At 34.9% G+C, this 22,087-nt stretch overlaps 2 protein-coding genes across 7 annotated transcripts in view; one reads left to right on the forward strand and one right to left on the reverse strand.

Annotated features, from left to right (window-relative positions):
• LOC107686750 (STE20-related kinase adapter protein beta-like) overlaps nucleotides 1-7,036 on the reverse strand; it is an 11,954-nt gene extending 4,918 nt beyond the window's left edge. Inside the window, exons 1-6 of the mRNA XM_016483844.1 lie at nucleotides 6,795-7,036; nucleotides 5,763-5,831; nucleotides 5,576-5,628; nucleotides 4,100-4,183; nucleotides 763-859; nucleotides 527-648 (exon numbers count right to left, since the gene is read on the reverse strand). Coding sequence (XP_016339330.1) covers nucleotides 527-648; nucleotides 763-859; nucleotides 4,100-4,183; nucleotides 5,576-5,587 — 315 coding nt within the window. The 5' untranslated portion in view covers nucleotides 5,588-5,628; nucleotides 5,763-5,831; nucleotides 6,795-7,036. The remainder of the gene's footprint in view (nucleotides 1-526; nucleotides 649-762; nucleotides 860-4,099; nucleotides 4,184-5,575; nucleotides 5,629-5,762; nucleotides 5,832-6,794) is intronic.
• Nucleotides 7,037-11,598: 4,562 nt separating this feature from the next.
• LOC107686751 (trafficking kinesin-binding protein 2-like) overlaps nucleotides 11,599-22,087 on the forward strand; it is a 24,347-nt gene continuing 13,858 nt past the window's right edge. For 2 of the 6 annotated variants that reach the window (XM_016483846.1, XM_016483847.1), the window contains exons 1-3: nucleotides 11,599-11,757; nucleotides 13,103-13,261; nucleotides 21,072-21,128. In XM_016483846.1, the coding sequence (XP_016339332.1) occupies nucleotides 11,703-11,757; nucleotides 13,103-13,261; nucleotides 21,072-21,128 (271 nt within the window). In that variant the 5' untranslated portion in view covers nucleotides 11,599-11,702. Of the gene's footprint in view, nucleotides 11,758-13,102; nucleotides 13,262-13,939; nucleotides 14,095-15,036; nucleotides 15,299-20,622; nucleotides 20,831-21,071; nucleotides 21,129-22,087 lie in introns of those variants that run through there. The other 4 variants (XM_016483848.1, XM_016483851.1, XM_016483849.1 and 1 more) reach the window with 4 other exon arrangements.

Raw genomic sequence — 22,087 nt, forward strand, 5'->3', positions numbered from 1 at the left:
ATACATCAATGGAAAGCTTATTTATTCAGCTTTCATATGATACATAAATCTCAATTAAAAAAAATAGACCCTTATGACTGGTTTTGTGGTCCAGGGTCACATATATACACACACACATAAAATGTATTATATAATTTATAAATGTATTGTATATACAGTATATATACAATATATAAATTACATATTTATATTTATTTTATTTATTATTTTATAATAAATGATGATGTTGCATGCACACAATTATAATAAATGAGCATTTCACAATTAAATAAATAAATACATAAATCAACAGAAATGCTGCAAAGATTGTAAATGCAATTCCATAAAAGCCTGATGTATCAAATATGAACAATTACCCCCCCAAAAAAGTTATGTATATTTAGTCAAAGTTCAATAGACAATTTGATAAAAAAAAAAAAAAGACTATAATTTTATATGCCAAGCTTTATTAAAAAACTACAATCCAATAAAGCTTCATTTTAAAATAGTAGAAATCAGCGTGATGTTCTCATAAGCATGTACACACCATCAGCTGCAGCAGCTCATCTTCTGTACACTCATCCAGGTTAGTGTTCTTCACCGCCACCAGCCGGCCAGACGGTGTGTGTCGAGCCATGCTCACCTGACTGAGGTTATTAAAGCCCCGGCCTGTCCACAGACAGAGGACAAAACACAGCGATATAAACACATGATATAGACATGAGACATCAGGAAGTAGCTAACACATATCATATACTGTATAAAGTAGGTCACGGTCATTACCCAGTTGTGAGAGCAGCTGATAGTGGGCGGGGTCAGTGGAAAGATCTGTGATGTCATCTTCATCCGTCAACACAGAACACGGAGAGACATCACTGCTCTGTCACACACATAACACAGCACACAAACACACATGAACAAACATATAGCACACACACACACACACACACACACGACTCTACCTGATAAAACACTCCACACAATGCTGGTCATGTTTACTGGGTTATTCTAGGGAAGAATCAAATATAAACAGAACATAATAAGACACTTCCTGTCCTGTGCCTAACACTAATGCGATGCTAGAGGAACTGTTGCTTCCAGAGACTGGAGATGGAAAGGTCATGGATGAAGTCGCCTCTGTTTTCTGGCCTCAGATCACTTTTATTAAAAAGTGTTATTATTGTTAACTAAAACTAAAAAAAAAAAAGTGTTCATTGAAATAAAACCGAAATAAATATAAATAAAACATAAATATGGTAAGACTTTACAGAGTTTTGCCCTTAATAAACTCTGGTTGTTGTAGTAATTATGTTTAGGGATAAGGGATGTAGAATATGGTCATATATGCAGAATAAGGCATTAATATGTGCTTTATACACACTAATAAACAGCCAATTTGCTAGTAATATGCATGCTAATAAGCAACCAGTTAATAGTGAATAGTATTCCCTAAACTAAAGTGTAACCATAAATGAAAATGAGAAATGTTGCCTTGGCAACTAACAAAAATTACTGATTGGAAATAGATAAAAACTAAATAAATTAAACTAAACTAAATAAATAAATACACACCATTATTTAATAAAAATTAAATTATTTAAAAGAAATTAAAATTAAAACTTAAAATATAAAAATAAAAGCTCATTCAAAATATTGGTAAAAACTATAATAGCATATTATAATACTAAAATAACACTACTGAGAAACACGGATCTTTTGCAGATCAGAATATTTGTAGTTAAGATGGAGGTTAGTGGGTGTAGAATATTTCAAGGTATCAATTGAAATGAGGGAATAACATAAAAAGCATTTCAGAAATGGCATATACATTTCATGTTCATGCATTCCCTGCGAATCAAACACAGCCTTGGTGCTGCTAGTGCCATTGAACCACAGTAGTAGTGTTTTCAAATAAGAAATGAAAAAAAAAAATTATATTAAACAGTAATTAATTACACAGTCCATAATGCTTTATTGGAGCTCATTCAATCCTTCATAAGTACAAGTCTTGAACCTCCAGGTTTTTTGCTTTGAATAATTTTTTAATATTGCAATTCATTGTTGACATGCAACTTGACATGCATTACATAGCTGAGAACTCTAGGGGGTGATAGAGTTATATTCAAATCACTGTGCCATTAAACCAGATTCGTAATTATTCAGGTAGCTTCTATAAACATGTCAACATTTTAGACTTTAACCAAGCTCTTAAGCGTATAACGTTTTATTGAAGCATTTTTGGAAAAGCCTCTTTAGATCATGAATGGGAAAGTGGCCCAGATCACTGCAGTCAAACACCAAATATTTCTGCCACAGGATGAGAAAATCTAAAGACAACCCACAGATGTATCCTTCAGCCAAAAACACAGGACAACAGCACAAGTGAGCTTTCATCCAGAACGATGGAACAGAAACACTGCTTTGTGATGCCCAATACAATGGATCCACTCAGATCAAACTTGAGCACAACAACAACCTGAAGCTCACTGGAGTTTGTCATTATGCGATGATGTTTCACTGGCATGACTGCTCTCTCATATCCGACAGGGCTTTTCACACTGACAGCTATTTGCAGCGACAAAGCAAACGGACGTCATTCATTTGAAATCAGAGTCTGTGTGTGATTTGAGGCGACGTGGGCAACAGCGGCTGACGGCAATGCGACAAACTATGATGCAGCAACTACCAAAGTGATCTACTGATACAGTCTCATACAGCAGACAAACACGAACAACAAATGGCACAATACTCAAATAAGTGTCATTCAGAGTGTGTTTCAATTTCTTATTTGAATTCATAGAAGCAGAAAATGGAATTTAACGGAATACGGGGCATTTCCAAAATAATTGAATTTATATATTTGATTATTGCAAATGATAGTGGGAAAACATTCACTGTAAACTTACTCCAGATTTTGATGAAAAAAAATATTTTTATAGAACTACCTAAATACAATGCAATAAACATTTTGTACATTTTGCAAAAAAAAAAAAAAAAGTATTTTCAGTATTAATTTATCAATCAGTATTAATTGATACATTTATTTGTGTTGCCATACAGTATAATCATCAACAGTTATATTCTTGGAAAGAAATAAAAAAGTATTTTAAGAAATAAATATCTTTATTCAGCAAGGATGCATTCAATTGATCAAGTGGCAGTAAAGACATTTATATTGTTACAAAAATATATTTCAAATAAATGCTATCCTTCTGAACTTTCTATTTATCAAAAAATCCTTTTATGTATAATTGTTGATCCTTCAACAATAATATTATGCGGAACAACTGTATTTAACATTGATAATAATCAGAAATGTTTCTCGAGCAGCAAATCAGCATATTAGGATGATTTCTGAAGGATCATGTGACACTGAAGACTGGAGTAATGATGCTGAAAATTCAGCTTTGATCACAGGAATTAATTACATTTTAAAATATATCACATTAATTATAATAATATTTCACAATATTACTGTTTTTTCTGTATTTTGGATCAAATAAATGCAGCCTTGGTGAGCATAAAAGGCTTCTTTCAAATTTTGAAAAAAAATAAATAAATAAAAACACTATCAACCCAAAACCTTTGAACGGTAGTGTATGATATGTAATTTGGATTTTGCATATTTCCCATTGTTCCTATTCAAACGTTATTTCAATGCACTGTGTTTTGTGACTAATTCAAATTCTCCCTCCAACATGAACCAGCTCCTAAATTCTGAATTTTTCCTCAATCCCGCTAACGACCCATAGTAGTGCAGTAACTGAATCGGTGTCAGTGTGAATCTCTCTTGAATGGCTCGTCTAAAGAAGACAAAAGTCAATGCCTGTTGCCTTCAAACACACTGAAGCTGCGATCTATTGTTAAGACTCTACTGACACTTCATTTCCAGCGATACCGTTGACTTGATTGCAAAGATACTATTTAAACTGAGCTGGATGTTGACATCACTGAATTCAATGATGAACTGTCTTTAACTGAAAAATTTGTGTTTACTATTGTCATTTTGCATTATTGACACTATTTTCCTAATTAATGCTGTTCAGTTGCTTTGACACAATCTGTATTGTTAAAAGCGCTATATAAATAAAGGTGACTTGACTTGACTTGACTTACTGACCGAGCACTGATGGCTGATGTCTTCATACTGCTCCTCTATGCTGATGGGCTGGACTTGTGTGTGGGAGGAGATACAGGTGCAGTCCTGAGGGGAAGAGGGGAGGAGACATGAGACACGCCCCCCACCCCACAAATGAATATGGAGATGAATACGACTATATCCACAGTATGAATATGCATGAATTGAGCAAGGGTGGGCTGAAGGGCAAAGACATGGCAAAAGGAGGAGATGATTATGGAAATGCTGCAGTGCAGAGTCAGCCTTGCCATGTGTGATTAAGTCATGGTTAAAGGAATTTTCCGTATTCGATGCAAAACATGAAACAATTTTTGTTTGTTTTTACAAACTGAACCTGGAACATTGTTTTATGACGTTAAAGGAATAGTTCACCCAAAAACAAAACTTTGCTGAGAATTTACTCACACTCAGGCTATTCAAGATGTAGATGAGATGTTTCTTCATGGGAACAGATTTGGAGAAATGTAGCATCGCATCACTTGCTCACCAATGGATCCTCTGGAGTGAATGGGTGCCGTCAGAATGAGAGTCCAAACAGCTGATAAAAACATCACAATAATCCACAAGTAATCCTACTATCCCTTTAACTGATGGACCGGACTGGTGTGGGTTATTGTGATGTTTTTATCAGCTGTTTGGACTCTCATTCTGACGGCACCCATTCACTCCAGAGGATCCATTGGTGAGCAAGTGATGCAATGCTACATTTCTCCAAATCTGTTCCCATGAAGAAACATCTCATCTACATCTTGGATGCTCTGAGGGTGAGTAAATTCTCGGCAAATGTTCATTTTTGGGTGAAATATTCATTTAACAGACACATTATGATATTAATAGTGGTTGAATTGTCACTTACAGAAATTAGTATTTAACTGATGTATATTTGATTATAGCAAATAATTGTGGAAAAACACTAATTTCCAAGAATTTTACCCAGATTTGATATCTAAATGTTCTTTTATGAAACTACTTATAAACAATGCAAAATTAACATGCTTTTTAATGGCTGTTAATCATTTTGACAACATTTATTTATGTATTAACGAGTGACACAGGAAACTGCAAACACAACTTTCATTTGTTTCATGCTTAAGGAACCTTTATTGAATCCAGAACATGTCTTTATGAGTGAGACATTGACATGAGCCTCCTGGATTAAGAGGTGAGGTGGAGGATTGGTGGATATTAATGAGGACGTTTATTATTAAATGTGCTGATATCTAGGGATTAGAGAATAATCAGGCCATGGATATTGTTCAGCGAACATCTTCAGCCCATAAACACATCCCTAAAGCTCTACTACTATACTGAACACTAAACCCAGAATCAAAAGCTTCATGCAAACACATTTCTGATACCCAGAATGAAGAACTGCAGAAATAAACACAGAAAGCATGAAATACAGAATGCATTGAGCTTTGCACAAACAAGCTGGGGATGAAAAGATTTGACTCTCACCAGAAACGACATGAGGCTGAGCTGATGCTTCACTGGAGTTCATTTATCTGATTCTGAAGACAGTGAATAACAATCAGTCCATCTGCAAAAACATTCCAGCAGTGGTTTTCTGGCTGTTTCCAGTGTGCCACGCTGCATTTCTCATTGCAAGAAAATATGCCTGAAAAGCAAAATGTTTTTCGCTTACCTGGCTTTGCTCGGATTTCACTGCGTAAAAGACAGACTTCATCTCATCTCACGCTGCTCCATTAGAGTCCTATGAAGCAAACCATCAGCGGAGACGCTTTCAAGCACATATCAAATTTTCAGGGCTTAAATGGCATTATGATCCAGATCCAAAGCTCACATTTCAATTGCACACATTTCTATTTTCTAAGAATAGCCTGATTTCAAATGCGTCTTGTCTGAAAATCAGCATCCATATTCTGGTCCTGTAGCAGACGCTGTGTCCATGAACAGAGCAGCCGGAATCAGTGTCTGGCACCGCTTGACCTACTGCATGAGTCTGATCTCCTCTCTACTCTAGACATCATCATCATCATCATCTTCAGTTATATCACTTGATAGGATGTCATATCTGTCTGGGTGCATCAGCTCTGATATCATACCATAACATTGGGAAACACTGTCCATTTTGTGTTGTTATATAATTAATATTAGCGGCATCAAAATAAGTTCATGCTTGCCCGATTACACTTTATATTCATAAGAAATATATTAAAGATTATTGAATGCATATAGCTTAAGATTAGGTCTCTGCTTAAACTGCAATTGTAAATAAAATAAATAATGCATATTGGTTCACAATATAGATATGCATAACCATGCATGCCCAAATTAGATGATATGTTAAATATTAATAATTAGTAATTATCAGAGTAACTGACAGCAGGTGTCCTTCCTAGTCCTTGACAGTGATTGCATGTAGGTTAACAGGGTTAAGAAAAAAAAATCTTCAACGAAGAGCAATGGTGCACTAGAAGCGTCTAAAATAAGCTGGACTTCAATATCAAATCCACCCGGTTTCATATTAATTATGTTTAATATTGCATTAACGCATTTGGTGACTATAGTAGAGAATTTTGACATGATTTAACATTACTAATGCACGATTACTATTATTCGCACGAGTTACAAAACTATTATTTTCTAATATCATGCACACCAAAATTTTCTGAGACTGATGAGAAGCTCAAAGCCAGATATGACAAAAACTCACCATTGTTTGTTATGCATGTGGATGGAGGTTCTCCTGTAAATTGATTTTGCGCCCTTAATTTTGACGGCGAACGTCAGTTCTTTGCAGTTGCAGTTACTTCGGTCACATCACAGTTTTATTGTAAGAAGAAAAATCACGCAGCGCCTCTCACATTTACCAATAACATATGTAAGTTGACTTGCCAAAGCTTTTCTTCACAGTCCCGGTTGATATTTACATAATAAAAGTCTCTCAAACACGCCGTAAATGACGTTCCAGAGGAATGTCCACAATAAAAGTCTTTTGATCACGCGACTAAACCTAAACTAGAAGGGTATGCATAATAAAAGCACCTAATCTATGCAATAATTTCGCCTCTCTATCATTTAAATAATCATTTAAGATTTTTTCCTGAAATGATAGGAAGTGATCTAAAAACCGTGGCAAGCTTAAATTAAATTGCACGTTTAGAATCCCTAGAATAACTGTACAAATTGTTCTTTATTTTCGAATAAGGGACCTATAGTACGTAAGTAATGAAGGTTTTCATCTTCTCTCCACACTCAAGATTAAATCTTACTTTATTAATTCAACTCAATTAAATTCACGTTTATTTGTATAGCGCTTTTCACGATTCAGATTGTTGCAAAGCAGCTTCACAGAAAATTAAAGTTCTTACATTATATTTAGGATTAGTTTATCAGATTATGACAAGGTTATGTCATTATGGCAGAAATGCACAGTAAATTGTAAGTTGTAAGTGGACTTGCCAAATCTTTTAATAATACAGAAACAGAAAGGATGTTATTACCTAACATCTAGGAAAGAATTAGATCAATCTTCCCGTCTATTTTTCCCAGTTTCTCCTTTCTCATTCATTTATTCATTTGTTTGTTTGTTTAATATTGTTGTGTCTGTGTAATATTAGCTAGTTATTAAAAATTCAATATGCATAATAATGTTTGTAGTTGACATCCATAAATAAATAAAGAAATCGCTCAGGGACTTTTATCATGAAATAAATGTCGCGGACTCTATGACGTAATTGTAGCTCACAATTTGCCCTGAACGCTTCCCCAAATACCCCTCCCTCCTCACTCTCTGCTCTTTTTGTCTCAAAACCTCGAAGTGACGGCAGCCACATGCACCAGTAGCGCTCAGAAGAAGAAGAAGCGGATTTTAAGTGAACTAAAGGTAAGAGAGCGAGGTTCTCCGTTCTTTGAGAAGGCATGTAGGTATATTTGTGTGTATGTAGGTGAGTGGACGAGTTTGTGAGGGAGGCTCATGTGGACATTGGCTCTCGTGCATCGGGATGCAGATCAATGCATCTATTATGAAATCTGTTGCATCAGATCAAATGGCTTGTTTTTTTCCTAACACTGCATTATATCGAGCATCTCTGTGCTGCCTTTGTTCACGTATTTCCGCTCAGAAGCTGAATATAGACGCTTATATTTATTTTTATCATAACATCTGAGCCTCAGAATAAATATAATCATCTATGTTCATTCTAATCAATGGGTCATAGTGATAAATTACAGGAATGTTGTGATTTATGTTCAGACAGAATTAATATTATGCCCTTTGCTGACATCTGATTTATGAATTAAATAATTCATGAACACGACCTGTTAACCTGTTTCAGTCAACCAATCTTAAGACGTTTCGTTAAGTCCTTTTAAAAAGAGAATACATTATTTGTAAAGACAAACTGGTCTAACAATTTGAATATTAAGAGTATTTAAAAAAAACATTTTGATAAATAATTCTATACGGTGCTGTCAAACGATTAATCGCGATTAATCGCATCCAAAATAAACGTTTTTGTTTACATAATATATGTGTGTGTACTGTGTATATTTATTATGTATATATAAATGCACACACATGCATTAAGAAAAATGTTACATTTATATATTAAATATATTTATATATAATATGAATTATATGAATATAAATATATACATACAAAATATATGCTGTATGTGTGTGTATTTATATATACATAATAAATATACACCGTACACACACATATATATTATGTAAACAAAAACTTTTATTTTGGATGTGATTAATCGTTTGACAGCACTAATTTATAATACTATTAAGTTCCACTAATAGTTACACTGTTAAGCCTAACTAGACTAAATATACACCTATAGCTCTGACTTATCAACTAAAACAGAGTATAAATTCAAAAATGTGTTCATGTGAACTTTATGATGCTGTTAATTGCGAGAATTGTGCATTTGACTATATATATATATATATATTTCTTTTTTGACCATTGAAATAAGTCTGGTTTGTTAGTAGTGTAACTCGAGCCCTCTGGATTTTGTTGTAGTTTGTAACGGTTTGGATAATTGCAGACAGCTTGCTGGAGAGTAACTGTGGGTCAGAGGGGAGATTGATGAACAGATGACATGCTGCTAATGGAGGTGTACTGAAGCTTCTCCTTGGCCTTAAGCAAAACGGGAGGCTGAGAATATATGGGACGAGTGTAATTTATTTCAGGTGTCACTTAGATAGAGACTGTTGGAAGTCATGCTGGTATAATCACAGTGGCAGCCGTCATGAGCTCTGCATTAACGTCTGGATCAGACACAATGCTGCTGGAAGCGATTGGATTCATGCCATCAGCCCAACCGCACCCTCACAAACATCCCTTTACTTTTGGGATGCGTCTGACAGCTGTGCTTGATGTGTCAATAATAAAATGACAGCCTGATGTTTGGATATGCTTGTTTCTCTCGATCTGTGATGGTGATTTTGCATCTACTGGTTTAGATATCATTGGTTTGACCCTGTGATTGTCTGATTGATGAAGAGTTTCCTGTAATGGCTTGGACAGACTTTGAGGCTCGATATTAAAAGAACAGGTTGTCATCACAAGCTTTGCACTTCCCAAAAAAGTCCTGGAGAAAGACAAAAAGAGGAAGAACGTTACGTAACTATTTGTGCATGGTTTTCTTGTTGTGAAGTATTTGTCAGAAAAGTCTTGCATAGCTGCTTATCTTCTGACAGTAGCGAGAATAAAGTTTTTCAGGTTCATTAAATAATGGAGTTGTAAAGGAAACGGCTAAGTGCACAGGATCTTGTTCTAAGGATTAGTTGGAAATGAAGGCATTTTGAAAATGTAAAACATACATTTTTTTCTTTCTGAAACTGCAATTTCATTTGGAATTTATTAGCCAGGTAAGATTATTACAACAAGGAGTTTTTTTTTTATATAAATTCAATTGTTCCCAACATTATATGCAATGCATTACACAACTTTCACTTTTGTTTGCGGTACAGCAGGTTTGTTTTGATCTCTCTCTGTGCACAAAACCCTCATCCCACACCCTCCTGAGTTTGACAAACACACACACGGAAGGTGAAACATCGTCACTTTGAAATTGAAACTGTTTGACTGTGGCCCCTTATGTAAAAGGTTACTGTGAAAACCTACTTTTTAAAAATAACTTTAATGTATTTTTTCAGCAAATTAAATTGATATTTATATTAGTGCTGGGCGGTATACCGGTTCATACCGAATACCGGTGTTTATTTTTGTTATGATATGAATTTTTAAAATACCGCAATACCGGTGTATGTCGCTTAAACAACGTTCGGAATGCAACACTGTTTGAAAGGGGTCCCTTTTCACTGTTGCACTGTGGTGAGGGAACAGCTGTATGTGTTACTACCGTGATATAAATCTTTGGTCATACCGCCCAGCACTAATTTATATTGTTACAGAAGATTTCTATTTCAAATAAATAAAATTCTTTTGAACTTTCTATTCAATTAATCCTGAAAATTGTATCAGTTTCCACAAAAAGTATTAGGCAGCACAACTGTGTAATAATAATAATCAGCATATTAGAATGATTTCTGAAGACTGGAGTAATGATGCTGAAAATTCAGCTTTGCATCACAGGAATAAATTACATTTTAAATTATATAATAGAAAACGGTTATTTTAAATTGTAATAATATTTCACAATGTCTGTTCACAAAACACAAAATGTAGCTTCTCTGTTATCCTATTATTTGTTTATTTATTTTTTTGCAGAGTGATTATTATAGTACATTTTTGTAAAGGGAATTTTGGCCCTCAGCTTTCATCCATTATAAAGCCAACCCATGTTTCCAAAATGAGTATCATACTCTGTAAACATCATCATGTATGGTACAGTGGGATTTTCTTCCCTCCAGAACTCAAGACAGGAAGCTCACGCTGGAGCAGTTGAGTTTCTGAACAACAGGAAGTGCCCCTCACTCCCCCCTCGAAGACAGCTGCGACGTGGCCTGAAGAAAACAGGCAAGCTTTAGAGACGGTGACCTGAAAACTATTTGGACACTGAACTGCTGTTATTTTGTATTATTATTATTCATTCTGTATATGTTTTTATTATTATTAAAGTCTAATTCATATTTAGTTATTTTTTTAATTATTCTAAAGTAACACTAGCAAGAAATGGATTCTGGGTAGTGCGCACTGAAACATAAAAATGAAAGGTATCAGTCATTAAAAAACACAAATTGGACAGTCTCTAGTAGTAACTGTGGTGTTTTGGTTTTTGTAAGGGAAATAATAAACTGAAGACTTCCTTTCACATAAGTCTCCGGCTCAGCCACATACACGCTTAAATCTGCCAAACAGCTGGAGGAGACCCACTCAACTAGAGCTGAAATGTCAGCAGAGAGAGAATGAGGGAGTGATTACAAACCCGGGCATCACAAACATGTTTCCATGCAAGCCTCTGGAAACACACACACACACACACACACACACACACACACACACACACACACACACACACACACTCATATGTGTTGTTTTGATACAGAGCAGGATGTGACATCAGGTGTCACATCTTCTGCTCTTGCGGATTGGGCATGAGTGAGGAGCCCCGCCCTCATTTGCCCAGCTGACCAATCAGAATGTTTGAGGTGAAGCCCATGAGCGTGGAGAAGGAGGACACAGCTGCGGGAACAGGTGTGTGTGTGTGTGTGTGTGTGTGTGTGTGTGTGTGTGTGTGTGTGTGTGTGTGTGTGAGACAGAGAGAGTTATAAATGATTAACTTTTATAGTTATATATACATTTGACTCACAAATAGCAATTTCTACCTAATCAATTATTGAAGTGCTTGACATAACTAGAAAAAAAATATGCGTAATAAAAATGTCAATGACTTGAAATTTATATTAATTTTCCAGGTCTAAAAATCAGACTTTTAAAATTGCCTTATTTATACAGGTTTAACAAGACTGAACAAATTGAAATAAGATGTTAAAATGTGATATCAGCTTGCATCTTGATTTATGGCTCTTTTTGATTTTTTAAACTTTGACATAGAAGTGTTTTAACAGAAATACATTTTAAACATGTTATGTTTATGCAATAATAATTATTATAATTATAAATGATTAACTTTTATAGTTATATATACATTTGACTCACAAATAGCAATTTCTACCTAATCAATTATTGAAGTGCTTGACATAACTAGAAAAAAAATATGCGTAATAAAAATGTCAATGACTTGAAATTTATATTAATTTTCCAGGTCTAAAAATCAGACTTTTAAAATTGCCTTATTTATACAGGTTTAACAAGACTGAACAAATTGAAATAAGATGTTAAAATGTGATATCAGCTTGCATCTTGATTTATGGCTCTTTTTGATTTTTTAAACTTTTTGTCTTCTTTTTCAGTTCATTTTAAGCCATATTGCAACCCCTGGTTGAGAACCACTGATCTAGAATGATTGCATGCTAGGCTGTGCATATCATTTTGCTTTTCAACAAACCAGTGGACAATGTAAAATTATTCTCTGTGGTAATTAACCTGAAATCATATTATAACTTTAGCTTAACTTCTAATTTTGGGAGTCTATGCTGAGGTGCTAAAACACAAGGTTTGGTGAACTTTTCCACATACACGTTCACCAAACTGTTCAAAACAAGTTTCTGATCACCAAATTGGCATCACTGACATGTAAGCGTGGATGGTCATGTGCTGATGCATCTGTGTGACATCTAGGGATGGGTCAGGATGATTCATTTGTCATAGCTCAGAAAAACATGATGTGGACTAATTATACAATGATTTCTCATCAGGCAATAATGACTAGTTGCTGACATTACATACAAACTATCTATTTATGGAGTTTTAAGCTCTGAAAGTTATTTATTTTACTCTTATATCAAGAAAATAATGACTCCTCATAATATGACTGAGTGTGTCTTGACTTGAATGAACAGCAGATGGCGTGCAACACTGTCTCTCCTGACCTGAGGAATCAGCCACTGACGCTGAATGATGTGTGTTTGTTCTGTAGATGAGGGCAGTAAGGTGTGTGACGGCAGTGTCGGCGGTTGCGGAGGGGATACGCTGTATCTTTACGAGGGTCAGGACTGGGTCATCTCCCCCTCCTGCTCTCCAGAGGAACCCAGTGCCATCTCACCCATGCTGGCCGAGGAAACCTTCCGCTACATGAGTAAGTGTGTGTGTGTGTGTGTGTGTAGCCTTTTGTCTTCTTTTTCAGTTCATTTTAAGCCATATTGCAACCCCTGGTTGAGAACCACTGATCTAGAATGATTGCATGCTAGGCTGTGCATATCATTTTGCTTTTCAACAAACCAGTGGACAATGTAAAATTATTCTCTGTGGTAATTAACCTGAAATCATATTATAACTTTAGCTTAACTTCTAATTTTGGGAGTCTATGCTGAGGTGCTAAAACACAAGGTTTGGTGAACTTTTCCACATACACGTTCACCAAACTGTTCAAAACAAGTTTCTGATCACCAAATTGGCATCACTGACATGTAAGCGTGGATGGTCATGTGCTGATGCATCTGTGTGACATCTAGGGATGGGTCAGGATGATTCATTTGTCATAGCTCAGAAAAACATGATGTGGACTAATTATACAATGATTTCTCATCAGGCAATAATGACTAGTTGCTGACATTACATACAAACTATCTATTTATGGAGTTTTAAGCTCTGAAAGTTATTTATTTTACTCTTATATCAAGAAAATAATGACTCCTCATAATATGACTGAGTGTGTCTTGACTTGAATGAACAGCAGATGGCGTGCAACACTGTCTCTCCTGACCTGAGGAATCAGCCACTGACGCTGAATGATGTGTGTTTGTTCTGTAGATGAGGGCAGTAAGGTGTGTGACGGCAGTGTCGGCGGTTGCGGAGGGGATACGCTGTATCTTTACGAGGGTCAGGACTGGGTCATCTCCCCCTCCTGCTCTCCAGAGGAACCCAGTGCCATCTCACCCATGCTGGCCGAGGAAACCTTCCGCTACATGAGTAAGTGTGTGTGTGTGTGTGTGTGTAGCCATACACGTGTACACAAATGTTTGCTTGCTATTGCCATTGTTGGGGAAGCTACTTTAAAACTGTAGCTTCCCGAAATACAAGCTACTCATAATTCAAAGAGTTAAACTACAGTCAGGTTGCAGTTGACTTTAGCTTGAGTTTTTTTGTAATTAGTAGTATCTAATAGGCAGGGTTCCCTTGGTCATTTAAACTCTGAAAATATCAAGGGTTTTTAAAACTATTATTTAAAAAACTTAAAATAATTAACGAGTTATGGACATTTCTTTGGTAAATGTTCTAATTATCTACTTGCAAAATGTTCGTTGTTACTCCCATCTCAGTAAAAATTATTTTTAAAAATCCTTATTGTTTCACCAGAGGATTTATGATATTAACAGTTTTTTAAATCATATTTTGGAAATGTATGCATTGATGAATCATTCCTATTACGATCGATGACATGCATTTAGAAAACACATTTACATTTCATGCCAACTTTGAACTTGAACAGGTAAATTTAAAAAAAAAACTTTTTTTTTTTTTTTCAAAATTTTGATTTTTATTCTGTGTAATTTTTTAGTTTTTAGTTTTTTCATTATAGTACCGTTTGTATTTCCCAGGGTGCATAAAAATAGTAATAGATGAATAAATAATGTATGTTTGTTATAGGTTAAATTATATACCGTCAGAATGAACCGATTCATTCAAATCAATCAAACTTTCCAATGTTACATAAGGGAGAGAGGGAATTTTTGGACAGCATGTTTGTTTTTAACCTCAGTTTGCTCAGCAGTAGAGCTGCGTGTGTAGTACAGTGTGATAAAAATATATTAACTATAATTATTTTGTATCATTAGAATTGTTTCATATCATTAGAATTTTGCATCATTTTTGTAAATAAAAAATAATTTTGTTTCAAGACACTGCTAGTAGCTAGTAGCATTGCTGATGTTGCCCTACACTGGTGTGCGTATGCTTGAGGGTATGTGTGTGTGTGCGTGCCCATCCTTGGCAAGGGCACAGGAATTCAGTGGTCAGGTCTCTTAAGTGCAGCTGACAGCAGAGCCGGCCGGGCGTCACGGGGCGGGAGGGAGAGGGACAGATGGATGTATAGAAAGAGGAGAGAAGAGAAGAGCAGTCATGCCGGTGATAAACATACAGAATGAGGAGCTTTATGACCAATACGCTGCAGAAGGTGAGACCATGTTGAGATTCGTACATGCACTGAGCATTAGGATGTGTGTGTGAGCATGTTGTTTTATTTTTAAGTATCTGTGCCGCTTGCAAACACTACAGGACTTCTGACAATGCAAGGTCATCTGTAACGGACAGGGAGGGCATGTGTGTGTTTCTGCACGTGTGTGAATGCAGTATGTATTGTGTGCGTCTGTTTGCATCGTTGCATGATGGCATTGTTGAGCGTTTCCTTTGAGTTGTTGTGGCAGTTTTGTTGAGGGCGTGTGCTGCTCATTTCTGCAGTGAACAAGGCTCAAGTGAACAGGTGGAGGCTCGCGTTTCTCTGCGTCTCTGAGATCAAGCACTTGTGCTGAGGTCACCTGTGACAGCTCTTGTTGTGCTGATGTCATCTTTAAGAGTGTGTCAGTGCTGACTAACATGGCATGTGTCATGTGCCTAGCGTGTTTCCTGCAGGATAATCACTGGTCCATACTACATACTATAGCAGCTCCATTTCAAAACCTAGTGAGCTGCCTACTGCCCACATGAAGCCTCATAAGTAGCCGACAATGAAAATGCATGGGAGACTCAACTTACAGTTGATTTACATATTTTTTAACATTTGCAGCGCTTAATGTTTTACTCTATTTTGCACATAATGTTTATTTGCACACAGCTTACATAAATACATTCATATATACATTTCATGGCCTTTAAATTGCATATTGTTTAGAGGACAACACTGGGCAGGATGTGGAATAACTATTTTGTAAATAATTGATTAATTTAGTTTTTCATTAAATGACTTTTTTTAATAATCATATTCAAATATAATAATCCATAATTATTATGACTATAATTAAAATTTTTACAAAAACTTTAAGTCAAAATTATTTGTATGGTGCTTTTCACAATACACATTGTTTAAAAACGGTTTTACTCGATGTTAATATTAATAAGGTCTTAATATCATAATGCAATGCAGTCACATTTAGCAGATTACAGCTGGAGTTTATATTTTGCAATGATACAAGCAATCAAGCAGTTAAAATTGCTTTATATAGGCCTGCTTTGCTTTATATTTATATATTGCTTTATATAGGTATTCCTAAATGCAAATAAACTTTTCATACCCTTCATAATTTAATGAAATATGCATTTATTTTTTTAAATCAACATTCAACACTTTGTCTGCCATCTTTGACCTTTTTTTTTACTGAACGTGTTGCAGTGAATATCTTCTCCATAAATGATACATGCAATGTCAAATAAACACATCTGAATTTGGCTGAATCAGCCTTCTTGACGAGACACACCTCGGCAGCTCCGTTTCAAAACCTAGTGAGCTGCCTACTGCCCACATGAAGCCTCATAAGTAGCCGACAATGAAAATGCACGGGAGACTCAACTTACAGTTGATTTACATATTTTTTAACATTTGCAGCGCTTAATGTTTTACTCTATTTTGCACATAATGTTTATTTGCACACAGCTTACATAAATACATTCATATATACATTTCATGGCCTTTAAATTGCATATTGTTTAGAGGACAACACTGGGCAGGATGTGGAATAACTATTTTGTAAATAATTGATTAATTTAGTTTTTCATTAAATGACTTTTTTTAATAATCATATTCAAATATAATAATCCATAATTATTATGACTATGATTAAAATTTTTACAAAAACTTTGTCAAAATTATTTGTATGGTGCTTTTCACAATACACATTGTTTAAAAACGGTTTTACTCGATGTTAATATTAATAAGGTCTTAATATCATAATGCAATGCAGTCACATTTAGCAGATTACAGCTGGAGTTTATATTTTGCAATGATACAAGCAATCAAGCAGTTAAAATTGCTTTATATAATCATATTCAAATATAATAATCCATAATTATTATGACTATAATTAAAATTTTTACAAAAACTTTAAGTCAAAATTATTTGTATGGTGCTTTTCACAATACACATTGTTTAAAAACGGTTTTACTCGATGTTAATATTAATAAGGTCTTAATATCATCATGCAATGCAGTCACATTTAGCAGATTACAGCTGGAGTTTATATTTTGCAATGATACAAGCAATCAAGCAGTTAAAATTGCTTTATATAGGCCTGCTTTGCTTTATATTTATATATTGCTTTATATAGGTATTCCTAAATGCAAATAAACTTTTCATACCCTTCATAATTTAATGAAATATGCATTTATTTTTTTAAATCAACATTCAACACTTTGTCTGCCATCTTTGACCTTTTTTTTTACTGAACGTGTTGCAGTGAATATCTTCTCCATAAATGATACATGCAATGTCAAATAAACACATCTGAATTTGGCTGAATCAGCCTTCTTGACGAGACACACCTCGTCAGTGGGTTCCGCAAGAAATTTGTTAGATGACTCAAATTGAATGTTTCATGTCATTTGTTCATGAATCAGTTTTGTTCTATTTTGATTTTACTCTGTAGACACTGCAGTAGAAGTTATTGTCTAATCAGGGGTCAGAGTGGACGGGCTCTCATGTGCACTTGCTGGACCACTAATGAGCGAGCAGGGTATTTAGTGTAGCTCTGAAAAGAGGGCAACACAGCCAGAGACATGCTGAGACTTTTTGCCCTAGTTTTACCCAGTTGGATGATGATGTGTTGCTAAAAATAACCTGAGAGGCATAGAGGGGGCAGATGGAGGCTATTTCAGGGTTATAATCAGAGAGCTGAACATGAGAGGACATGAACAAGAGCACAATGTCATAATATATAGAGAGAGAGGCATAATAGAAGATCCCCAGTACACAATTTACCAGCTTATTAATGCATAATGCAAATTCAACATATTTCATAAGAACTAACATTTTCTGTAGTGTTTGTAGTGAGATCATAGTAAAACCTTAGATGGCTCCTCATTAATTCATGCAAGTCTAAATTCAACTAGCAATTTTCACAAAAATGCCATAGCCATTACAGTACATTTTTGTATGTGAAATCAGTTAATAGTCAGTTATTTAGTGTTTTATATTCAATTAAATCTAATCTAATTAATTACATTTAAAGTCAAACTGGATCAGATTAGTTGCATTTATCAGATTAGAATTGGCAGATCAGTTAAATATATTAATTTAGAGTTTTCTATGCAATTACAACTAATCTAATTAAATCGATTTTGTCAAATCAGATTCTTTTTATATCTGTAATAGGCAGTGTTATTTTACTATTATTTATACAGTCTTTATTCATATTTTAAATTGGCTATAATTTCAGTTTTCTTTTATTTTTTTATTTCATTTTTTAAAATATATTTTTAGTACATAAACTTACATTTTAAAAATATTGCCTTTCCAATAACTGCATTATATAAGTTAAAATTTTTCATCCAATATTTGTATTTTATTTCTGTTTGCAAATATGATCTTTAATAGTTTTAATTGTATTTTAGTTAACAATAACAGCACTGGTAGTAGGATGGCGGGTCACTCAAACATCCCTGCTGCAGTGTTATTGTGTTCTGTCATTGTTAATTATGCAAAATCCCAGGTCTCTCATTTTGTCTGTTTTAGACATTTGCAGCAAACTGTTTTGCAAGGGCCGCTGTGATATCAGATACTCGATGTTAATATTAATAAGGTCTTAATATCATCATGCAATGCAGTCACATTTAGCAGATTACAGCTGGAGTTTATATTTTGCAATGATACAAGCAATCAAGCAGTTAAAATTGCTTTATATAGGCCTGCTTTGCTTTATATTTATATATTGCTTTATATAGGTATTCCTAAATGCAAATAAACTTTTCATACCCTTCATAATTTAATGAAATATGCATTTATTTTTTTAAATCAACATTCAACACTTTGTCTGCCATCTTTGACCTTTTTTTTTACTGAACGTGTTGCAGTGAATATCTTCTCCATAAATGATACATGCAATGTCAAATAAACACATCTGAATTTGGCTGAATCAGCCTTCTTGACGAGACACACCTCGTCAGTGGGTTCCGCAAGAAATTTGTTAGATGACTCAAATTGAATGTTTCATGTCATTTGTTCATGAATCAGTTTTGTTCTATTTTGATTTTACTCTGTAGACACTGCAGTAGAAGTTATTGTCTAATCAGGGGTCAGAGTGGACGGGCTCTCATGTGCACTTGCTGGACCACTAATGAGCGAGCAGGGTATTTAGTGTAGCTCTGAAAAGAGGGCAACACAGCCAGAGACATGCTGAGACTTTTTGCCCTAGTTTTACCCAGTTGGATGATGATGTGTTGCTAAAAATAACCTGAGAGGCATAGAGGGGGCAGATGGAGGCTATTTCAGGGTTATAATCAGAGAGCTGAACATGAGAGGACATGAACAAGAGCACAATGTCATAATATATAGAGAGAGAGGCATAATAGAAGATCCCCAGTACACAATTTACCAGCTTATTAATGCATAATGCAAATTCAACATATTTCATAAGAACTAACATTTTCTGTAGTGTTTGTAGTGAGATCATAGTAAAACCTTAGATGGCTCCTCATTAATTCATGCAAGTCTAAATTCAACTAGCAATTTTCACAAAAATGCCATAGCCATTACAGTACATTTTTGTATGTGAAATCAGTTAATAGTCAGTTATTTAGTGTTTTATATTCAATTAAATCTAATCTAATTAATTACATTTAAAGTCAAACTGGATCAGATTAGTTGCATTTATCAGATTAGAATTGGCAGATCAGTTAAATATATTAATTTAGAGTTTTCTATGCAATTACAACTAATCTAATTAAATCGATTTTGTCAAATCAGATTCTTTTTATATCTGTAATAGGCAGTGTTATTTTACTATTATTTATACAGTCTTTATTCATATTTTAAATTGGCTATAATTTCAGTTTTCTTTTATTTTTTTATTTCATTTTTTTAAATATATTTTTAGTACATAAACTTAAATTTTAAAAATATTGCCTTTCCAATAACTGCATTATATAAGTTAAAATTTTTCATCCAATAGTTGTATTTTATTTCTGTTTGCAAATATGATCTTTAATAGTTTTAATTGTATTTTAGTTAACAATAACAGCACTGGTAGTAGGATGGCGGGTCACTCAAACATCCCTGCTGCAGTGTTATTGTGTTCTGTCATTGTTAATTATGCAAAATCCCAGGTCTCTCATTTTGTCTGTTTTAGACATTTGCAGCAAACTGTTTTGCAAGGGCCGCTGTGATATCAGACGTGAACTGACCGTACTGACACCAGCTGATGTTTTACTGGAGCTCAAAGGTCTCCGCATATCTGTGATTACGAATGCGTCACTTATTGCTGAGGTTTCTTCATGACACTGTTAGTTAATATATGGACGTCTGATCTAGATCGAGGACAGCAGAGGCATGAGTGTTTTTGAGGCTTGTGCTTCAGTTCCTGTGCTTTCTGTGGTAATGAAGGTTCAGTCGCTGTGTTTTTGGGTCTGGATAGAGGAATGTGTTAATGTTAGAGATAAAGTGCTGTGATTGTCAGGATGCTTCAGTTGAGTGAAGAGCTCCCAGCTCACCATCTCGCCTCAGGTAAGGACAGGTGTGTGTGTGTGTGTAAACCTAATGCGACTGCATTTATTTTAATCCAGGAGTGCTCACGGGACAGTGACTGCTGTCAGGTGCTTCATTACTCCTCTCTTATCCCTCTCTCTCTCTCTCTCTCTATGCTGGTGATGGTGTTTCTCATTTTCTCCCTTCACTTGATGTTTACCACAATTCCTCAGCATCTATTATTTCTCTCTCTCTTCTTTCTCTCTCATTCCCTCTGCAGCATTTCTAGCTGTTGGTTCCTCTTATCCCCATAATGGCTCTAACGGCCTCTCTAAAGGTAACACGCGGTCTGTCTGATGCTCTATCTGTCTATTTTCCACTCATCTGTCTTACAGTACGCCTGTCCTTCTTAGTTTCTGCTTCTATTTTTGAGCTAGTATTTGACCTCAGGCAAACAGCATGTCTAGTCTGGTGTGTTAACTGTGCTGCGGTGTCCTACAGCGACCTGAAACTCACATTAAAGGGGTCATATCATGGAAAGCATTTAATAAGAGTTTGATATACAATGAAGAACTTGAAACGACATGAACTGCAAGCATATTAACATAAGACCCCCACATTAAGACTTGTCATTGTTACTCATTTCACATGCGAAGAGGTTAGCCAATCATAACAGATCTCATTTGCATGAAGCCTTAAGGTTCAGTAGCCAAATCGTGCTATATAGTTATGTATGTAATGTATGCAAGCAATTTATCTGTCCATGCAGAATGAGAAAACTGCTGCTTGGTGCGACAAAATCAAGTAGTGGGCGATATGTCTTACTGATTTTTCATGTGTTTGGGATGACTAGGATTTATTGCTTGTCAGGGTTTTCATAAAAATGGAACCGTAAACTTCTGTAGAATTATATAAATGAGACACTGGTAAATAACTTGTGGTGCAGTCTTGTCAAGAATTATAAAAAAATGACCTGGAAAATATGACCTCTTTAAAGTTGTAGTGTTTATGTGCAGTAGAGATAGTGTAGAGGAAACTGACTTTAGATTTAGATCCATGTACATTATCATTAAATAGTTTGGGATCAGTAAGAGGTTTTTTGTTTTTTTTATGCTCCCAAAGGCTGCATTAATTTTATCAAAAATACAGTAATATTGTGAAATATTATTACAGTTTAAATGAACTGTTTTCTATTTGAATATATTTATTAAATATTACATTTATTCATTAGTCCAGTTTTCATTGTCACATGATCCTTCAGAAATCATTCTAATATGCTGATTTGCTGCTCAAGAA

The sequence above is a fragment of the Sinocyclocheilus anshuiensis genome, unplaced genomic scaffold (assembly GCF_001515605.1).
Source record: "Sinocyclocheilus anshuiensis isolate Anshui unplaced genomic scaffold, SAMN03320099.WGS_v1.1 scaffold958, whole genome shotgun sequence".
In the NCBI taxonomy this organism is placed as follows: domain Eukaryota; kingdom Metazoa; phylum Chordata; class Actinopteri; order Cypriniformes; family Cyprinidae; genus Sinocyclocheilus; species Sinocyclocheilus anshuiensis.